General features: G+C 45.6%; 1 protein-coding gene across 5 annotated transcripts in view; it reads right to left on the reverse strand.

Moving 5' to 3' along the window:
- The window catches only part of adamts6 (ADAM metallopeptidase with thrombospondin type 1 motif, 6), a 56,443-nt gene that overhangs the window by 25,506 nt on the left and 15,097 nt on the right, over positions 1 to 15,840 (reverse strand). For 4 of the 5 annotated variants that reach the window (XM_053859773.1, XM_053859755.1, XM_053859738.1 and 1 more), the window contains 3 exons: positions 11,435 to 11,581; positions 5,719 to 5,860; positions 1,181 to 1,288 (listed from right to left, as the gene is read on the reverse strand). In XM_053859773.1, coding sequence (XP_053715748.1) covers positions 1,181 to 1,288; positions 5,719 to 5,860; positions 11,435 to 11,581 — 397 coding nt within the window. The remainder of the gene's footprint in view (positions 1 to 1,180; positions 1,289 to 5,718; positions 5,861 to 11,434; positions 11,582 to 15,840) is intronic. The other variant, XM_053859747.1, reaches the window with a different exon arrangement.

Raw genomic sequence — 15,840 nt, forward strand, 5'->3', positions numbered from 1 at the left:
ACCCACTGTGTTTTCGGACAATCGCTAAGCCTGATGCTAAGCCCCTCAGACATCCAGAGAGACGAGGGGATCAGTGACGGTCCTTTGTCTCTCCAACTGTGTCAGTGGGTTAAGAACTCAGAGACACCGGGGGCGGTCAAGGAGACGCTGCGTCCTGAGACGCTCCCTAAACCAGATTAGCTGGAAGCTGAAACCAGATTTGCACGACAACCTACACGAAAGGACCTGAGTGGCGACAACCTCTCCGTTACATTCAGAGATTTGGCTGACGTCCATATTCCTTTGAAGCCCTCCCCCCCAGACAGCGTACGCCAACGACTCTCCGAAAGCTTCACCAAAGCCCCCCAGGATCAACCTGGGGCCCCCTATGTTGTCCAGCACTCTGTCCGTGGGCCCCGGCCCTCAAAGGCTCCACTCAGCTAACGGTAATGAGCAATGGCAGCTTGTGACACGCTTCTATTCTTCCCTTTTAGACCGCGGACCATCCCGCTACAATAGTTTCTATAATCCACGTATCTACTGTCGCCACTAACCTGGGCTGCACAGTAAACCGATGACCTAGAGGCAGCCCGTGTGTGGGAAACGGAGCGTCACCCGCTCACCAGCGGGGGCTGAGCGCCTGAGCTAATTTTGTCGACTCATCTTAAGCCTCAGGAGGACAGGCAGTTCTTTTTTTTTTTTCTTTTTTAAACCTTGAATGACTTGACCACCAAGTAGAAAACAAGTCTCAGATTCAAGCGGTTCCAGGGAGGGTATTTTGGAGATGAGCAAAACAACCAGACATGGAGGCCATCAAGGCGACTAGAGAGGATGATGAGAATAGACTGGGGTGGAGGACTTGCCCTAGGGACCCTTGATCTATTTGGTTATCCTGGTCAACATCTGAGAAGACATTACTCTGAGCATTGATAAGAACCCCCAGTACCTAAACCTCATCCACTATTCTCAGGGAACTCCAGCTGCCTGAGCCCACCCGGGAACCTCAGGTATCCTGACTCTGCGTCTCATCTCAGAGCCTTTTCCGTAGAGCACCAAAGCTGATGCCCATTGGGCAGGACCATCCACCCACCAACACACAGAAAGCACTGCCTTTTGGCTCAGCTCTTTCTCCACCAGGACAGACCAATAGAGTCAAGACCTGTCGTGACGTGGGATTGGAAGACCACTTCAAAGCACTTACCCCTTTCTCGATGCTGCCAGTCTGGCACAGCGTTCCCTCTGCCGCAGGAATACTGTTGGTGACACAGCGGTTGCTTTTGCTAAGGCACCAGAGCTCTCTACACACTTCCTAGGAAAGACGGCAAAAGCAAGTTGGTCAGAAAACATTTGGCAGCTGAATCGTCGGCCAGACAGACACATGATTCAGTCCACGGATCAGGCCACTAGGTTCCCTAGGTCATGGAGGGTCAGTTGAGAATATGAGGAATGAAGGGTCATGACAGACTCACGCAGCGGAGTGACATGAGCTCAGCTTCTTTGGGGAGAGGAATGAGGAATGAGGCCTCCCAAGCCTCAGATAAAGACCACGCGTGGGCCTGACAAATGTCTCTCCTCTGACTGGGTAAACACGCCTTCATATTATCCTCATTACTCAAGCATTTCAAACTCAGATATACATGTTGGCCCACTGAGGTCCCGTTTGCAACATCATTCATCAATCAGTCATCACGCTAAATACGCAAACGGTTCACTTTCTAGCTGGGAACTAACGTGTGTTGGAGGCGCAGTGGGAGCGCACAGTATGATCAATGGCTTGCCCTAAACCCAACCACCTCACCATGGCAAGATGGGATGAGCTACGGTGGCCCGCTCGACACTTGGCTGGGTGTCGGTTTGGACTCTAAAGATCCGAGGGCACTGCACTGGACCTGGAGGCAGGAAACCTTTGGGGTCCCCAATCTGGCCACCGCACAGTAGTTAGGCAGATGCCAAGACACAAAATATAGTCGCCCGTTAAAGCATTAAGTCTTGGGGCGAACATGTTGTCCAACAGCTCTTTGCCATGGTGCATTAGGTTTCATGGTGTAAGCCAACTGGGTCACCTCCCGTCTCAACTTCAAAGCCATTTTACAGGACAATTGTGTTCGTCAGGAGACCGTGAAGAAGAGTTATGATGCTGCATGTAGATCCCGACCCCAGAGGTCATTCAATACGGCACGCTACCGCTGCCCGCTGAGTCATTCCAGATTAAATGAAGCCGCAAAAACGGCCACTCGGGTTGCAGCGACTCTTCTTGGCCCAGCTGGCTTCAATAAGCCGCCAGCTCACCTCAGGTCAACGATTGGGCCTTAACTGAGATAGTTGCCTAAGTGATTTACATGCTGCGCGGACAAGCCGCCAATAAGAGTTCACAGCCTTTACACGCTACAGACGCCAACCAGTGGTCGTCTTCTTCTGACTTCTGAAAAGCTGTGATCGATAAAGTTGTCGGGTCAAAAATGGCAGCCATTTTTACGACACTTTTATGTGAGTACATCCAAGGGCCCTGCTGCCGATGACCCCTGAACGCTGGGCTGTAAACTGGTGCGTGAGAACTGGACACTGTCCAACATCAGGTCGTCCAATTTAGGGCTTTCAGTCTGACTGAAAGGTACGACTGCTTTCCAGAAACTTAACGCTAAATGAGAAACAGTTTGGGCGCACGTTAGCTGTTAGCTCATGCTACAAACCAACCACAGAAAAGAATCTCCGTCTCCAACACCTGTTCTCGATGATATACAATCTTTGTAGCTGATGGCAACTTTGGCCCAGTCCTCCAAACAAAACACAGAACAGACGGCATTATTTAGTGCTTCCACGACGGCAACCTCTGCGGAAACATCACAGTCTGTTTAATTCCAACATGGACCTTAACCAGCCCTTTGTACCAAATGTATTGATGCGCGTGTGACGTCACGTCCGGCCGTCGCAATCTGACTTTTGGAAACATTTTAGTGGGTCAATAAAACTTCAAATTAAGGTTTTGCTGGTAATTTACACCACACACAAAACATTTATATTAGAAAAAGTCAAGTGTTTATCAAGCAGTTCAAGCATCTGTTCAACTGCCTGGTTTGATGCACTGTGATTGGTTAAGATGTACTGCATCCAGGAAGTACTGTCGCTCTGGACTCATTCCCGTACATATCTTCCCAGAGATGTGATCAGTCCAGTTTGATGGTGTGTGACAGTGATCGGTGGCTATTTTATTTGCTGTGCTAGCATTGTTAGCATGCCACATTGCACCGCTAGCGAGCTACACCTCAGACACACCTCTGCCGAGTGTTGGTAAGTCCCTTCTCTCCCTCTGATATCGCTCCTTATCCCCCGAACTCGGTGACTTCAGTCTCTGATTCAACACTTAATGGGTTCCAAGCGAGTAAACATCAGCCGTCGCAGTTGTTTGAAACAGATCTGTGAGTCGGATCCAAAGCTTCAGCGCAGTTGCGCTGGAACTCATAAATGTTTGTCTTTCATGCTGATCTGAAAACCACAATTACCAGCTTAAGAGCCAAAATAACAGGCCTGGACTCAGAGCCTCGGCATAATCTGCTGTCAGAGCTTTCTTTCAGTGACATGCAATAACTGTGAGCTCAGCTAATCTCCATCCTGTTTTGTGTCGCTTTCCCAAATATTTACGTGACGGAGAACAAGGCGACTTCATTGTTCGCTCGCAGTTGAAACCTTACGACTCGAGTGTTCTATTTTTGAAAGGTCTGAGTGGAGAAGTGTTCGCTTCTTTGTCCCTCAATTGTCGGCAAGCGGGAAGTGACTCAGACTAGAGCTCATTCAAAGCTCTGCTGGGGAACATCTTGACGTTCTACAGCCGGAGCTCCAGCCCACAGTGAGGGACGTGTAGACTGGTATCACCAGTCAGTGACAGCCAGTCACTTCAGATCAAAGTCTTTTCAGACAAATTATTCACGAACACGGATCATTATAACTTGATATTAAATCTGAGATTATGAAGATTAACTCTCTAGGGTAAAAATTGGGTTCCTCATTTATTAGTTGAGATTACAAATGTGACTAAACACTGGAGGATTCTTGGGCTTCATTACAACAGATTATGAAGGGTTTCAATAAATAGAGAAGGCAAAGCGACATTAGTATTAGAGAGAATATTTATGGCCTTTATTTCTGCAGCTGACCACCAGGAAATGCCCAGTTAATAGCCGAGTTCATACCTGAATATTTTATGTTTTTCTTGTATTCTGGTATTATCGCAGGAGACTAGGGTCTATTGCTAAAGATGTTGTTCTGGCAGATTGTTTGTGTGGTTTTAACTAATGTCAATCATCATATGAATGACAGTCTCCATTAACTGGGGATTATTTTTTGAGACTATTACCTGGGGATGTTTCTCAAGATCAAAGGACTTGGGTGTTTTCACTGGACTCTATTCCTGGAGTTTATGACTGAGGATTACAGCTGAACTATGAGTTTATTGCTCAGTTTGGATGAAGATGATTTGAGATGATGACGGGTGTTTGCCACGACTGGAAATGATTCCTAGAGTTCCCTGAGGACACGAGCCCCGCGGCGGCAGCTGCCAGCGATGACCGGAGAGTTAGTGAGCAGAGTGTCGCCGCAGCAGTGGCTCTGTGTTATTTCCTCTGGTCCTCGGGCTGCTGTTCCCTGCCGATGACCTTTCGGACTGTTCCGGTCCTTTCTTTTCCTGTGCGCTGCTGGAGTGGCTGAGGACACTCCTGCATGTGTTTGGGTTTATTTCTCTGCTGGCTGACTAAACCAATTTGCTCTGACCCACAAAACCATCGACCTAAGGAGAACTTGAGATTAGTGCCCACAGGTAAACAGAGCAGCCGCTCATTTACTTGCTGCTGCTCCCAGCGAGCCGGGGATCTGCTGGAGCTCAGGATGAGTGTGTCACGCGTGCAGGTCTGGGAGGAAACCTGAGAGAGAATGACGCTACACTGAGCTGTCGCTGTGGTCATAATGTTGTGGTTGATTCACAACTGTCACAAGCAAAAATGTGTGAGCCAATATTGGGGCAGCATGATGGTTTTTTTCACAAAGTTTGGTTTTGTTATTGGGTTTTTTTGGAACTTTTTTGAGGTGCAGTTTTTTCCATCTTTTGGTCATTTTATCTGCAGTTTAACTCCCAATTAGCTTTGATTCAACTTTTTTTTTGTGATGTGCACTATGTTCCTAGTATTTTTTAAATTATTATTACTATTTTATTATTGTTTTATTTTCCCTCCTGGCACCTTTATGCATTTTTTTCCATAGGTAGATTTTTTTTTGCACGGATGGGTTTTCTATTTTATTAAATTTTCTGGCACAGCTTTTGCTTCTGAATATAATTGTGTTTTTCTTTTCATGGTGGACTTTTTTTCTGACTTCGGTTTTTGTTATTATTATCTCATTTTATTTATTTATTTAATAAATTTTTTTGTCTTCATGATATATAATGAATTCAAAATAAGTTTTTTTTTTCCACTCGGTTGACTCTTTTTTTTCATATTCATATTTACTCCCAGACATTTTCAGTTCACTCTCAGGAGAAATCTCGGGTACGGCACAGTAGAATCCCATCACTCTAGAGGCCACTATAGTGATGAGAATACGACGAAGCGTCAGTCAAAGACGACAGCGACTGTCACGTGTCAGAGTCAGAGAGCGCAGCAATAGTGACTTCACAGACCTAAGTGAAGAGCTTCTCATGACGCTGGCAGGTGATGGAGAGCCGAGGGAGCAGAAGAGTTGCCGGTTACTTACCCCGTACTTGCACTGGCGTGAAGATGCTCCGTACTGGAAGCGACACTGCTCGTCGGCGTCGTACACCTGCCCTGGGGCCACTGTTGGGTACAGGAAGTCTCGTTTCAGAGGTTCATTGTCCAGACACGTCCCCCGACCTGAGCTGTCAGAAACACAAACTACAATAGAATTGTTTCTTGCACAGAGGAACCGTTCTGGACCGTTCATGCGCCAAGTCACAGCCCGCCAGCATAAACACAGCCGCTCTCAGAACCTCGCTCCAGAGCACTCCAGCAGCTCCGCTACTGGCCGTGTCCAAGTCCATCAGGTTGTCAAGTCAAACATCTGCATTATCGTATGGGATTTCACTCTCTTTGTCTCTGACTCTTTTGACTCAGACTCCCCAATCTCAAGCATCATAGCAGCGGCTGCCTTGACGTCTCAGTCGTCTCCATTCTGCTGCACTCTCTTCTTCACCTCTGTGTCCACTGGGATGATGGACACAGTACCTAAGTAAGTCACCCCTCCATCTTCACTCTTCCTCTCAGTCAAACATGGATTCTGTCTTTCACTCTTCTCTGCAACTCCTCACTATAAATCACTATACCATCAGCAAACATCATGGTCCTAGGAGACAGTTTGTCATTCACCACACGAAGAGGTTATAATAATTTCCTGACTGAATATAATTTCTCCTCTTGTTTGTATTATCAAACTTGGAATTTGGACTTGAATTTGATTAATTTATATATTTATTTTAATCACTGACTGGATCGTTTTACTCACAACATTTTCTTTTGTGTAATGATTTAGTAATTTTATTCATGATTTTTAATGTGGCGACACAGTTATTTGTAGGCTGGATTTATTTATCGATTTGCTTTTATTGTTTTATTATATCATATTTATTAGTTATTGAATTATGTATTATTAATTCCGGTCAGGTGGGAAAATACACATTATGAAATTATCTTTTTTTTCTGTTTTTCACTTGAATATTATTTTTATTGACTAATTATGAAGCATTCAATTTAGAATCATTTTTCATCTACCTTTTTTTCTTACGATTACAGATATTTTGCACCTGTAACAATAATAAATCATATAGATTTGGACATTTTTAAATATTCTTATACGTGTTTTATGCCTTCAGTTGAAAAGACATTATACTACAAGGGCCGAAATATTTCACTATTGATGTCACCCTTGAAAGTTATTCCACTAATCCAAGGTCAAACGGGCAGCAGCTGAAGCTAAGAGGCCAAGACTCTCTCTGGCTTCCTCGGGAACATCAAGATGTTCCAGGTCAGCTGAGGGCCAGTCCTGGGTCCTCCCAGTGACACACCTTCTCAAGGCTATAGAATATATATTTCAATGAGGATAAAAGGTTTCAGTCATTTGAGTTGAGACGTAGCAGCAGCGTGTCTGACTTGTTCATTACAAAACCCAATAATAGTTGGATTGAATGAGTCAAATCTCTTTGCCATCCACGAGCTAGTTCTGGATAAAGGCTGAATCCTGTCCAGATGAGCTCCGTCTCACACCTCACTTGCTGCGAGTGGCAGAGCAGGAAGTCCCAGGAGTGAGCTGCAGGTCCCCGGTTTGTGTTTAGTCTGAGAGACAAATGTGCGCTCGCACTGAACTCTGGGATCAAAGAGAAACCAGTGGTTTTATATTGCAGCGGCTTTACATGAAGCCAGTGGAGTTGTGGGTCTTTGTTTAGGCTCTGGACTGGCTGCATGCAAGATTAGAAGGAAACAATGATTTTCCATCTGCTTCCAGACAGAACAGAATACTACTATTTACTATGATGCCGTGTTCTTTCCAGCTGCAGCAGCTACTGCAGTGCTGGAATGCTTCCTCATCCCTCAAAAGGAAAAGTGTGCCAGATGACAACGGTGACGTCGACGAGAACTGACCCCAAACTATGCACAGGCGTGGAGAGCAGAGCGCACATCCTGGCAGTCCGGCTTCACTCCACCGCCCTGGTGCCGTCATGAGTCCTAGCGTCTGTGCTACATAGGCACAGTGAGGACAAGGCGCAGGTGAAGGAACTTCTTGGGACAATGGTTTTCTGGGTTGATGGTAAACCAGCCATATTGTGGCTCATGGTACTGAGGTACAGATTCCTTCAAGGGCGCTCAGTGTAATGCGTCGCCAGTTATGTTTAGTTCCTCGGTTACTTGGGTTGTTTAATTATTTTGGTGGGGTTAGTCTGGTCTTCCTGTCTCCCCTCTGATCCCTTCATTGACTGCACCTGGCGTCTTGCTCAGTTTTCCGACTTTATCTGCCCCACTGTCGCTGTGTTTCAGTGCCACACAGACTTTCCTCGGGACCTTGTCAGGACACTGTCTTCTTGTCATGTTCAGTCAAATCAGGTGACATTCTCATCTAGTGAAGTCACTGTCTCGCGTTGCTCACCCAGTCAAGTCACAGTCTGATCGAGTCTCCTGCAGTCAATTCGTCGTCCCGTCTTTGCCTGTCAAGTCAGGTCTCTGTGTCAAGTCAAAAAACTGTTTGGTCGAGTCCACGTCATCTAAAAGGCTGGTCAAGTCCTGTCTCGTCCAGTCAAGTCATCATCTTGTCTCGCTCCGTCAAGTCTCCACATCAAGTGGATCTGGCCACCTGCAGCACTGCAGAATTTACATGACACATCTGAAAGTGGTTTACAGCATCTTGGAGAGAAACATACATCTGGAATTCATGTCTGTGCCGGGTGACGTCAGCAGCAGTGACATTTGCTAATAGAGTACGAACTTTCAAGTCATTTCTGGACTCTCTTGCTCATACCAAGTTCTAGACGTGCTCCACATGGCCCAACCTGGACTGACTCCAACCTGGTTCTTCAAGAACAGAGTGGGTGTGGTCATGGTGGACACTAAAGATTTGCTGCACTTCTGTGTCCACAACATCATCATACATCTAAAGTCAATGATGAGTCGCTATGATGTGGGACAAACTGTGCATTACGGTATGGCAGCGGGGGATACAATACTTTTGGAGCCACTGGGTCGCAGCATCAAATTCCAGTGAGACGTTGGGGCGCATCAACCAGTCGGAGCCCAGGTTCTACAGTGATGTTTGCGAGAGGGAGAGTTCAAGTGAAATGGGAGAGACTCTGAGTGTAGCCACTGCTAGGTTGCTAGACTCATGACTCCCCAAGCTCCTCTGAAGGTTCTGATGGACCCAAAGAGTGAGGTGCCCAAGTTCCTTCAGTGGATTTCCACAGTAGGTAAGGGCTACAATTCTGCCTCTTTGATTCACCATGCTGAGTCTTTTAGGGTCGCTGCAAAGGGAACGATTCAAGATGGCACCGATGAAGCCTGGAATTATCGTGCGTGTTATTTTGCTTTTCTAGTTGGTGGGATGGCGATAAAGTTGATTCTGATTTGAGAAACTAAATCCATCATCCAGGAGAGTGTAGAGATGCTGCCAGTTCAGGAGGCTCGGGCACGGGAACACTGACCCGGGAACCCCTCCATATTCCCACAGAAGAGTCGCAGGAGGCTTCATGACAGAAGACAAGTCTGGGCCTCTTTACGCCGACTGCTGCTCCCCCGACCCGACCCCCCAAAACCCGCAGAAACCAATTGAATGGACAACTGACGAGACTTCCAGACTCAACACAAACTCGACTCAACAATCTCCATTTATTTGTTCGAGGAGATTGAAAACTAATAAAGAAGAATCCGTTCGTGTTTCACAGGCTCAGCCAGATTCAAACAAGAACGATGTATCATAAACTCATAGGATCCCAGACGCTGGTCACTATCATGTAGTCATCATCTCGGGGTCCAATATCAAATTCTGTTTGTCTATTGATGTTTTAACATCCAACTCTGGGGGATAAACTTTGACTGAACTGGTCAGTGCGTTCAACAACAAGAAAAAAAAAGTGTGTGGAAGGGGGGGGGGGGGGGGGGGGGGGGGTGAATGGAGTCCAGCGTGGCAGCCAGAGCTGTTTACTTGGCAGCGGGAGGCTGGAGTGATATCCAGAACTGTGATTCAGCCGGAGAAAGAGGGGAGATAATTGGAGTTTGCAGACAGAACCCTTTTGTCAGAGCGCGATCAATGAAGAGAAAGAGCGGGCAAGATGAGGAGTAACGGAAGCCGGGCCACAGTCCCTTCTGCACGGAGGAGAGGCGGTCCAGCCATAATCGCACTCGGGCGGCAGAGAAGCGGCTCTTTGTGTCCGCCTGGCGTATCACACCGCCGGCACTGTCACAAGTGCCGCCGCTAATCCTCCTGCAGCAGCTTTCGGCCGGAAACGTCTTGTGACAGCCGCGGCTGCTATTATCCGGTTTCACGGAGGCCCTACTCTTCCACGAGGAGCTCCGCTCCGTCTAGAACAGGGGCCGGCAACCTTTTTGACTAAGGGAGCTGAAAAAACCACACACATATCTATATATATAGATATATATATATAGATATATATAAAAAAAGAGCCGGACTGCTTCGTTGAAGGAGCCACATCTGGCTCAGGAGCCACAGGTTCCCGACCCCTGGTCTAGAATCTACGTTGAACCTCAGCTGAAACTCATGTGACAAACCCCAGAGCACTTATTTCCCAGCAGTTCTGTCCTTCGCAAGCGATGCTAACCTTTAGGAGCGGACTTCTACATTGTGATTCAAGTACTCAAGAGTATCGTTGATTCTAGTATGTAGTTGATTCTAATACGTGGTTGATTCTCAATCTCAATGAACCCAAGTGTGAAAGGCAACTTGAAATTGAAGGGGCAAAATACACAAGATGTTTGAAAAGATATACTGTTTGAAAAAAGAATAATAGAAGTCAACAGGGAAAGCCTACTATTTAAAAAAAATAAAAATGAAATACAAAAATCCATTGAAGAAAAGTCGATAAAGCAGGAAACGTTTACTTATAATCACAAACTATTTTTTAAAATAATAGTAATAATAATTATAACAATGGAAAACAGTTAAAAAGAAGCATATAATAAAAAAACAATATTAAAATATTCACAAAATTAGGATTTGCCAAAAAAAAAAAAAAAAGATAGTTAATAAAAGAAGTCTTGGAAAGCGTAAAACAAATAATGTAATGCAAATAAATATGTGGAATAGAAATAAGAACCAAAAAGGATACAAATAAAGTTTCAAAAGTTGCATAAAATCTTTGTCATTACAAAAAAACAAAGGTAAAAAGACAAAAAAATTAATTGCATAAATTAAATTACATTTTACATAGTTTTTAAATTAAAACTACTTCAGTGATTTGTACAAAAGGCAACAGGTGAAAAAGGGAAAAATAGGGAAAAATACAAATCATAAAGAACAGACTTTAAAAATGTAACAAAAAAAACCAAAACATTAAAAAATGAAATATAATTTCATGCAGTGAAAAGGATGACAGTAAATAATAATCAATGGAAACTCTTAGGGTGAAAATAAGAGAGTGAAAATTGAGAGTGAAACAAGGGAAAAGAACAGTGAAACACAGGTTCATGAGATGAGACGTATGTTTGCTTCTGTCAGTCAGTTTTGTCTCTCAGTCAGACCAGAGTCAGGCGAGCGCTGTCACCACTCGAGCAGCACGTGGGCTACTGCCCGTGCCGTGAGGGGGCGGGGCCACGAGGAGGTTTGGCTGGACAGTCGGTGAAAAAACGGTGGAGGGCGATTGCTGAGCGGGTCACCACAAGGGCTGGCAGCAGAGTTGTAAAGCAAGACACACACACACACACACAGACAGACGGTCCCTCAGGGAACATCCACTTACTCGAGAAAGCTGGTGATGTAGTCCTTGCTGCAGGCCGACCAGGAGAAGGGGTTGGTGTTGGCGGTGATGTGCGCGGCCATCAGCTTGGCGGTCTCGTGGCCCTTGGTGCCACACGAGTTCCCGATGCCATCGTGGTTCATCCCGAAACTGTGAGCAGAGAAGCCGAGCGTCAGCATGGAGCAGTGACTGGCTGTAAAGTTCCACCTCTGTGGAACAGCTGTGTGAGGCAGAGCGGCGGGGTCAGAGGTCAAAGCCTGTCTGGAGCTCTGAAAAGTTCTAATCACCACTGTTGATGCTCGTCTGTCAATCACCACCGGCAGGTCCGAGCAGGTCGCGAGCAAAATCTGTCAATTCAAGTCTGACAAGTGAGTCGCCGCTTTCGCTTCAATGAGAGAGTGAAACGCAGACAAATTAAGATGAAGGTCATGTCGATCCCAACCAAAAACAAACGTGCATTTTCTGCTATAATCCTGCTCTTATTCCTGCCTCTGCCTCCTTCTTGAAGGCTTGTGCTTCCGTCTCTTCTGCTTCACCATTTTACCGTGACGTGTTTGAGTCAGTCACATTTTTAATGCCGTCACTTTCGTCACGTTCTTCCGTTAGTTCAGATGTTTTAACTCTGATCATTGCACCAGCTCTGCTCCTCTTCATCAGACCTGAGTCCAAATACATGTTTGAAAATTTCATTTGAGTAAACAATGAAAATCACAAGAAGACATCCAGTTCAGCTGAGGTGTGTTCACACAGGCCGCAGCCGAAGTGACTTCTCTCTCATCTGGAGGAACATCACAAAGTTCCAGGTCAACTGACATCATCCCTCCAGCATGACCCGGCGCCTCCTCCCGTTTAAACACCTCACTAGTCCAGGGAAGACATCCTGAGAAGAGCCACCTCCTCTTGGTCGCTTGAGTCTCTCCTGGATGACCAGTCTTCATCATCATGTCGTAAGAGCAGCATTTTCCTCCAGCTCTTCTGGAGGACTAACCAAGGTTCTCCCAGGTCACTTGTCCACACCAGAGCCTCCGCCCTGGTGCCCAAAAACTCTCACAAGGGAGACATCCTGAAGAGACTCCAGCTGACATCTGGGTGACCAGGAGAACTCCTGACAAGAGCTTCCTCAACCATCATTTCTCCTCTGAGTCTCTCCTGGATGACTGAGCTTCTCTCTCTAACACAGTTCTTTAGGTCTCCAGACCACAGCTGAGAGGAGAAACCCCACTGGAGAGCTTTGTCTTCTGGCTCAGCTCTTTATTCTCCGCGACAGACAACACATTCTGATCTTAGAACAGTCCATAGTGAGTAAAAGTCAACAAAGTAAAAACCAAAAATCCAGACTCCCCTTGTGGCGATTTTCAGTCTGCATTGAAGGACTCGCACACAAACACACACTATAAAGCATCTATCACACAACCAACTGTTTTCTTGGATCAACCGGGCAGCAATTAATAATGAATTGCATGACATTGTTATTACAAAATATTGACATGGACGTTGTTTAATTTCAGGATTATTGATTTAACTCTACTTGTTTTATCTCTTACGCTGTCATGAAGAATTCACGATGTACATGAAAACAAATGAAGCAGCTAATAAGATGAGGGATTCAAGAGTCATTGACTACCAGGACATATTGAACTATGCATGCAATAGTTCTACTCAGACCAGGGAGGAAAATCTGAGCTAGCTAACAGCATCAGAGTCAAAGGTAGGTTTCTCAGGTCAGGCATGCTGTTTTGTTCACAGTCAAACATCTAAAAAGGCTGGTCAAAACAAAGCAGTTGCTCAGATTCAGAGCTGAAACTCAATGACCAGATGCATCTGTGTTGCATCACAGAATTTCATCTTCTTTCCTGAGTTTGTTCATAATAATTGAAGCACATTCAAATGAACACTTGACTGTGTTGAATCACAATGAGCAGCACTGATTCATTTAACGGTTGTTTTAAGAAAGTAATTTAAGAAACCCAAATTCAAAAAATGAGGCAGGGACTTTAAGAGAATAATTTTGATTTATCATTGACAGGAAAAATAAGTAATGGCTGCAAAAAGCACAGATTAATCATCTATAAACTCTGCTGAAGCGCCACATCATCCACACTGATGTTATCACTAAAAGTTCTGTTTTTAATGTTAAAAAAAAATTTTAAATGACACTATCTGCAGCAAAAAATTCACTGGAGCGCCGCCTTAAATTTGGACATTCTGGTGCGAAGTATTAAAATGTGATTAATTCATAATAAAATCTCCGAATGACTCTTTTTTTATTGAGTCCTGTCAGTAAGAAAGAGTCTCCATCACAGAAACAAAGCTTTGGACGTCAGTGTGGTTGGATTTATTCCAAGCTTTACCATCATACTGACTTATTTTTCAGTCAAAAGGTATTTCTGCGTGAATGCTTTTTATTCGACGTGATTCACTTTGAAGCACTGGATGAAATCGCCCAGCATGTTGCTTTCCCTCCGCTGCCGCTCTGAAAAGTGCTTATCAGCCGCAGGAGAGACATTCTCACATTAGGCCGAACGATCGGGGGCCCGACGGTCCCCCACCACAAATCAGCTCTGATTCGTATAACAAACCCGACCTCATCGCGCTTGTTTGTCTAAGGCAGGCGTTTATGACATTTTCGCTCACTCTGGAAATAAATCAGCCGGGTGGAAACCTCGCCTTGTGTTTTGGTTCGACGTCCTCCGCCGGCGGAGACTGTTTTTACAGCCCGCCCCACAACAGAAGCAGACACGAGACATAATAAAGGAAATCAGCATCTCGCCAAAGCCTCCCCAGAGAGCCTGCAGACTAATACGTCGTCATTGGCTTTGCTTTACATCCGTCAGAGCGACGGCGTGCGGACGCTGCATGAGGCAGCGTGTGGAGTTCACTCAGAAGATCAGGTAGCGTCATGCTTCAGGTTCTTCCTCTGAGCCAAGGTTAGGTTGCAGGGGCAGCTACCACACAAGAGAGACCCAGGCTTCCCTCGCCCCAGAAACTTCTGCTGGGAGGAGGTTTGATCATGAGAGGCGTGATCATGCCCTCACCCAGGACCCACTTACTAGGAGGAGTAGAGGTTCTACTCTGAGTCTCTCCTGGATGACAAAGCTCCTCTCTCTAAGAGAGAAAACTCTTATTTGGGTCACAAATGAAGCTGGTGTCCAGAGGAGAAAGCCACCTGGAGAGCTACTGGCTCAGCTCTTCCTCACCTCAGACACAGTCCTCAGGACTTTAGATGTGTCTGTCCATCTCACACTTCATCCTTCACTCACGCCACCCCACTTGACTTCCCGATTCTACCTGAGAAAGGCTCACTTATGCCCCCTTTACATGTGAAATTGCACCTGTCCGTTGACCAAACCAAAACCACTGTGTTCTTCACGCTGCTGTTCACCAATCTTTCCACCAGGGGGAGCAGCCCAGAGACAAAAGGTTATGACAACAACAAACTCCAAAACCAACATGACAACTGTGGAAGAAGTATTGACAATGTATCTCTCGCACTAAAGAGGAAAACGGAGGCAGCATTGTGACGTCATATACAGTCCCTGCCAAAGCCTTGTCGCTTGGGTACAAGTTGACTTTAAGTGCCCCCCAAATAAATTACCAATCTTTTTTTCATAAACAAATGGCTAAATTCCATCCCAACAGTTTTATAATAAATGTTATCGCCTTGTCTGATGATGCATCCAATCCCTCATTACTGTACATCCTGTGAATCAGTCAATAAGTGGGTGTGTATGAAAAGAACCCCAGCACATCGGACCTTCACATCATCTGCAACTTGACCTCGGACAACATGCCTAAGATTCACACTGAAGAAGATCCAGAAGAAGAGCAGAGCAGTTGTTTCTACGAGATGGATAAGCGACTTGTGTCTTGACTTGTGTCAGGGACTGTATAGTGAAGGGGCTCAAAACATTGGAAACATTATTGGCCGTTGAAAACACTTTCCTGTATGTTACATTTAGAACAGATACAAAATGTGTGATTCATTTAATCGCCGGTTAACTCAGCTTTAGTGCGACTAATTGAGATTAAAAAATTGAATCTGTTGACGGTGCTGATACTGGACACGGCTAACAACGTGTAGACCTCGATGGCTTATCTTCAGATTGACCCGAACAACGTAGCCACGTTCCCCAGGAGAATACAAACTCCGTAACGGTAGTCGATCCTCACCCAAGTTTCCTCCCGTGTCATAGTGGTTAAACAGAGAATAAAGTCGATGTCAGAGTGCAAGACTCTGGACGTGCTTCATGTTGAGTCACAGAGAACACGCCTGCTTTTAGCCTCATCTCCAGATGAAGCTTCAGACGACCAATAACTACCGTTTCCTGGATATAACTCAACACTTTCCAAGGAAAGTCGTGCTCTAGCGCCTGTTAAGGACAACAGATGCCGCCTCCTCGAGGTCCATA

The sequence above is a fragment of the Synchiropus splendidus genome, chromosome 1 (assembly GCF_027744825.2).
Source record: "Synchiropus splendidus isolate RoL2022-P1 chromosome 1, RoL_Sspl_1.0, whole genome shotgun sequence".
Classification (NCBI taxonomy): domain Eukaryota; kingdom Metazoa; phylum Chordata; class Actinopteri; order Syngnathiformes; family Callionymidae; genus Synchiropus; species Synchiropus splendidus.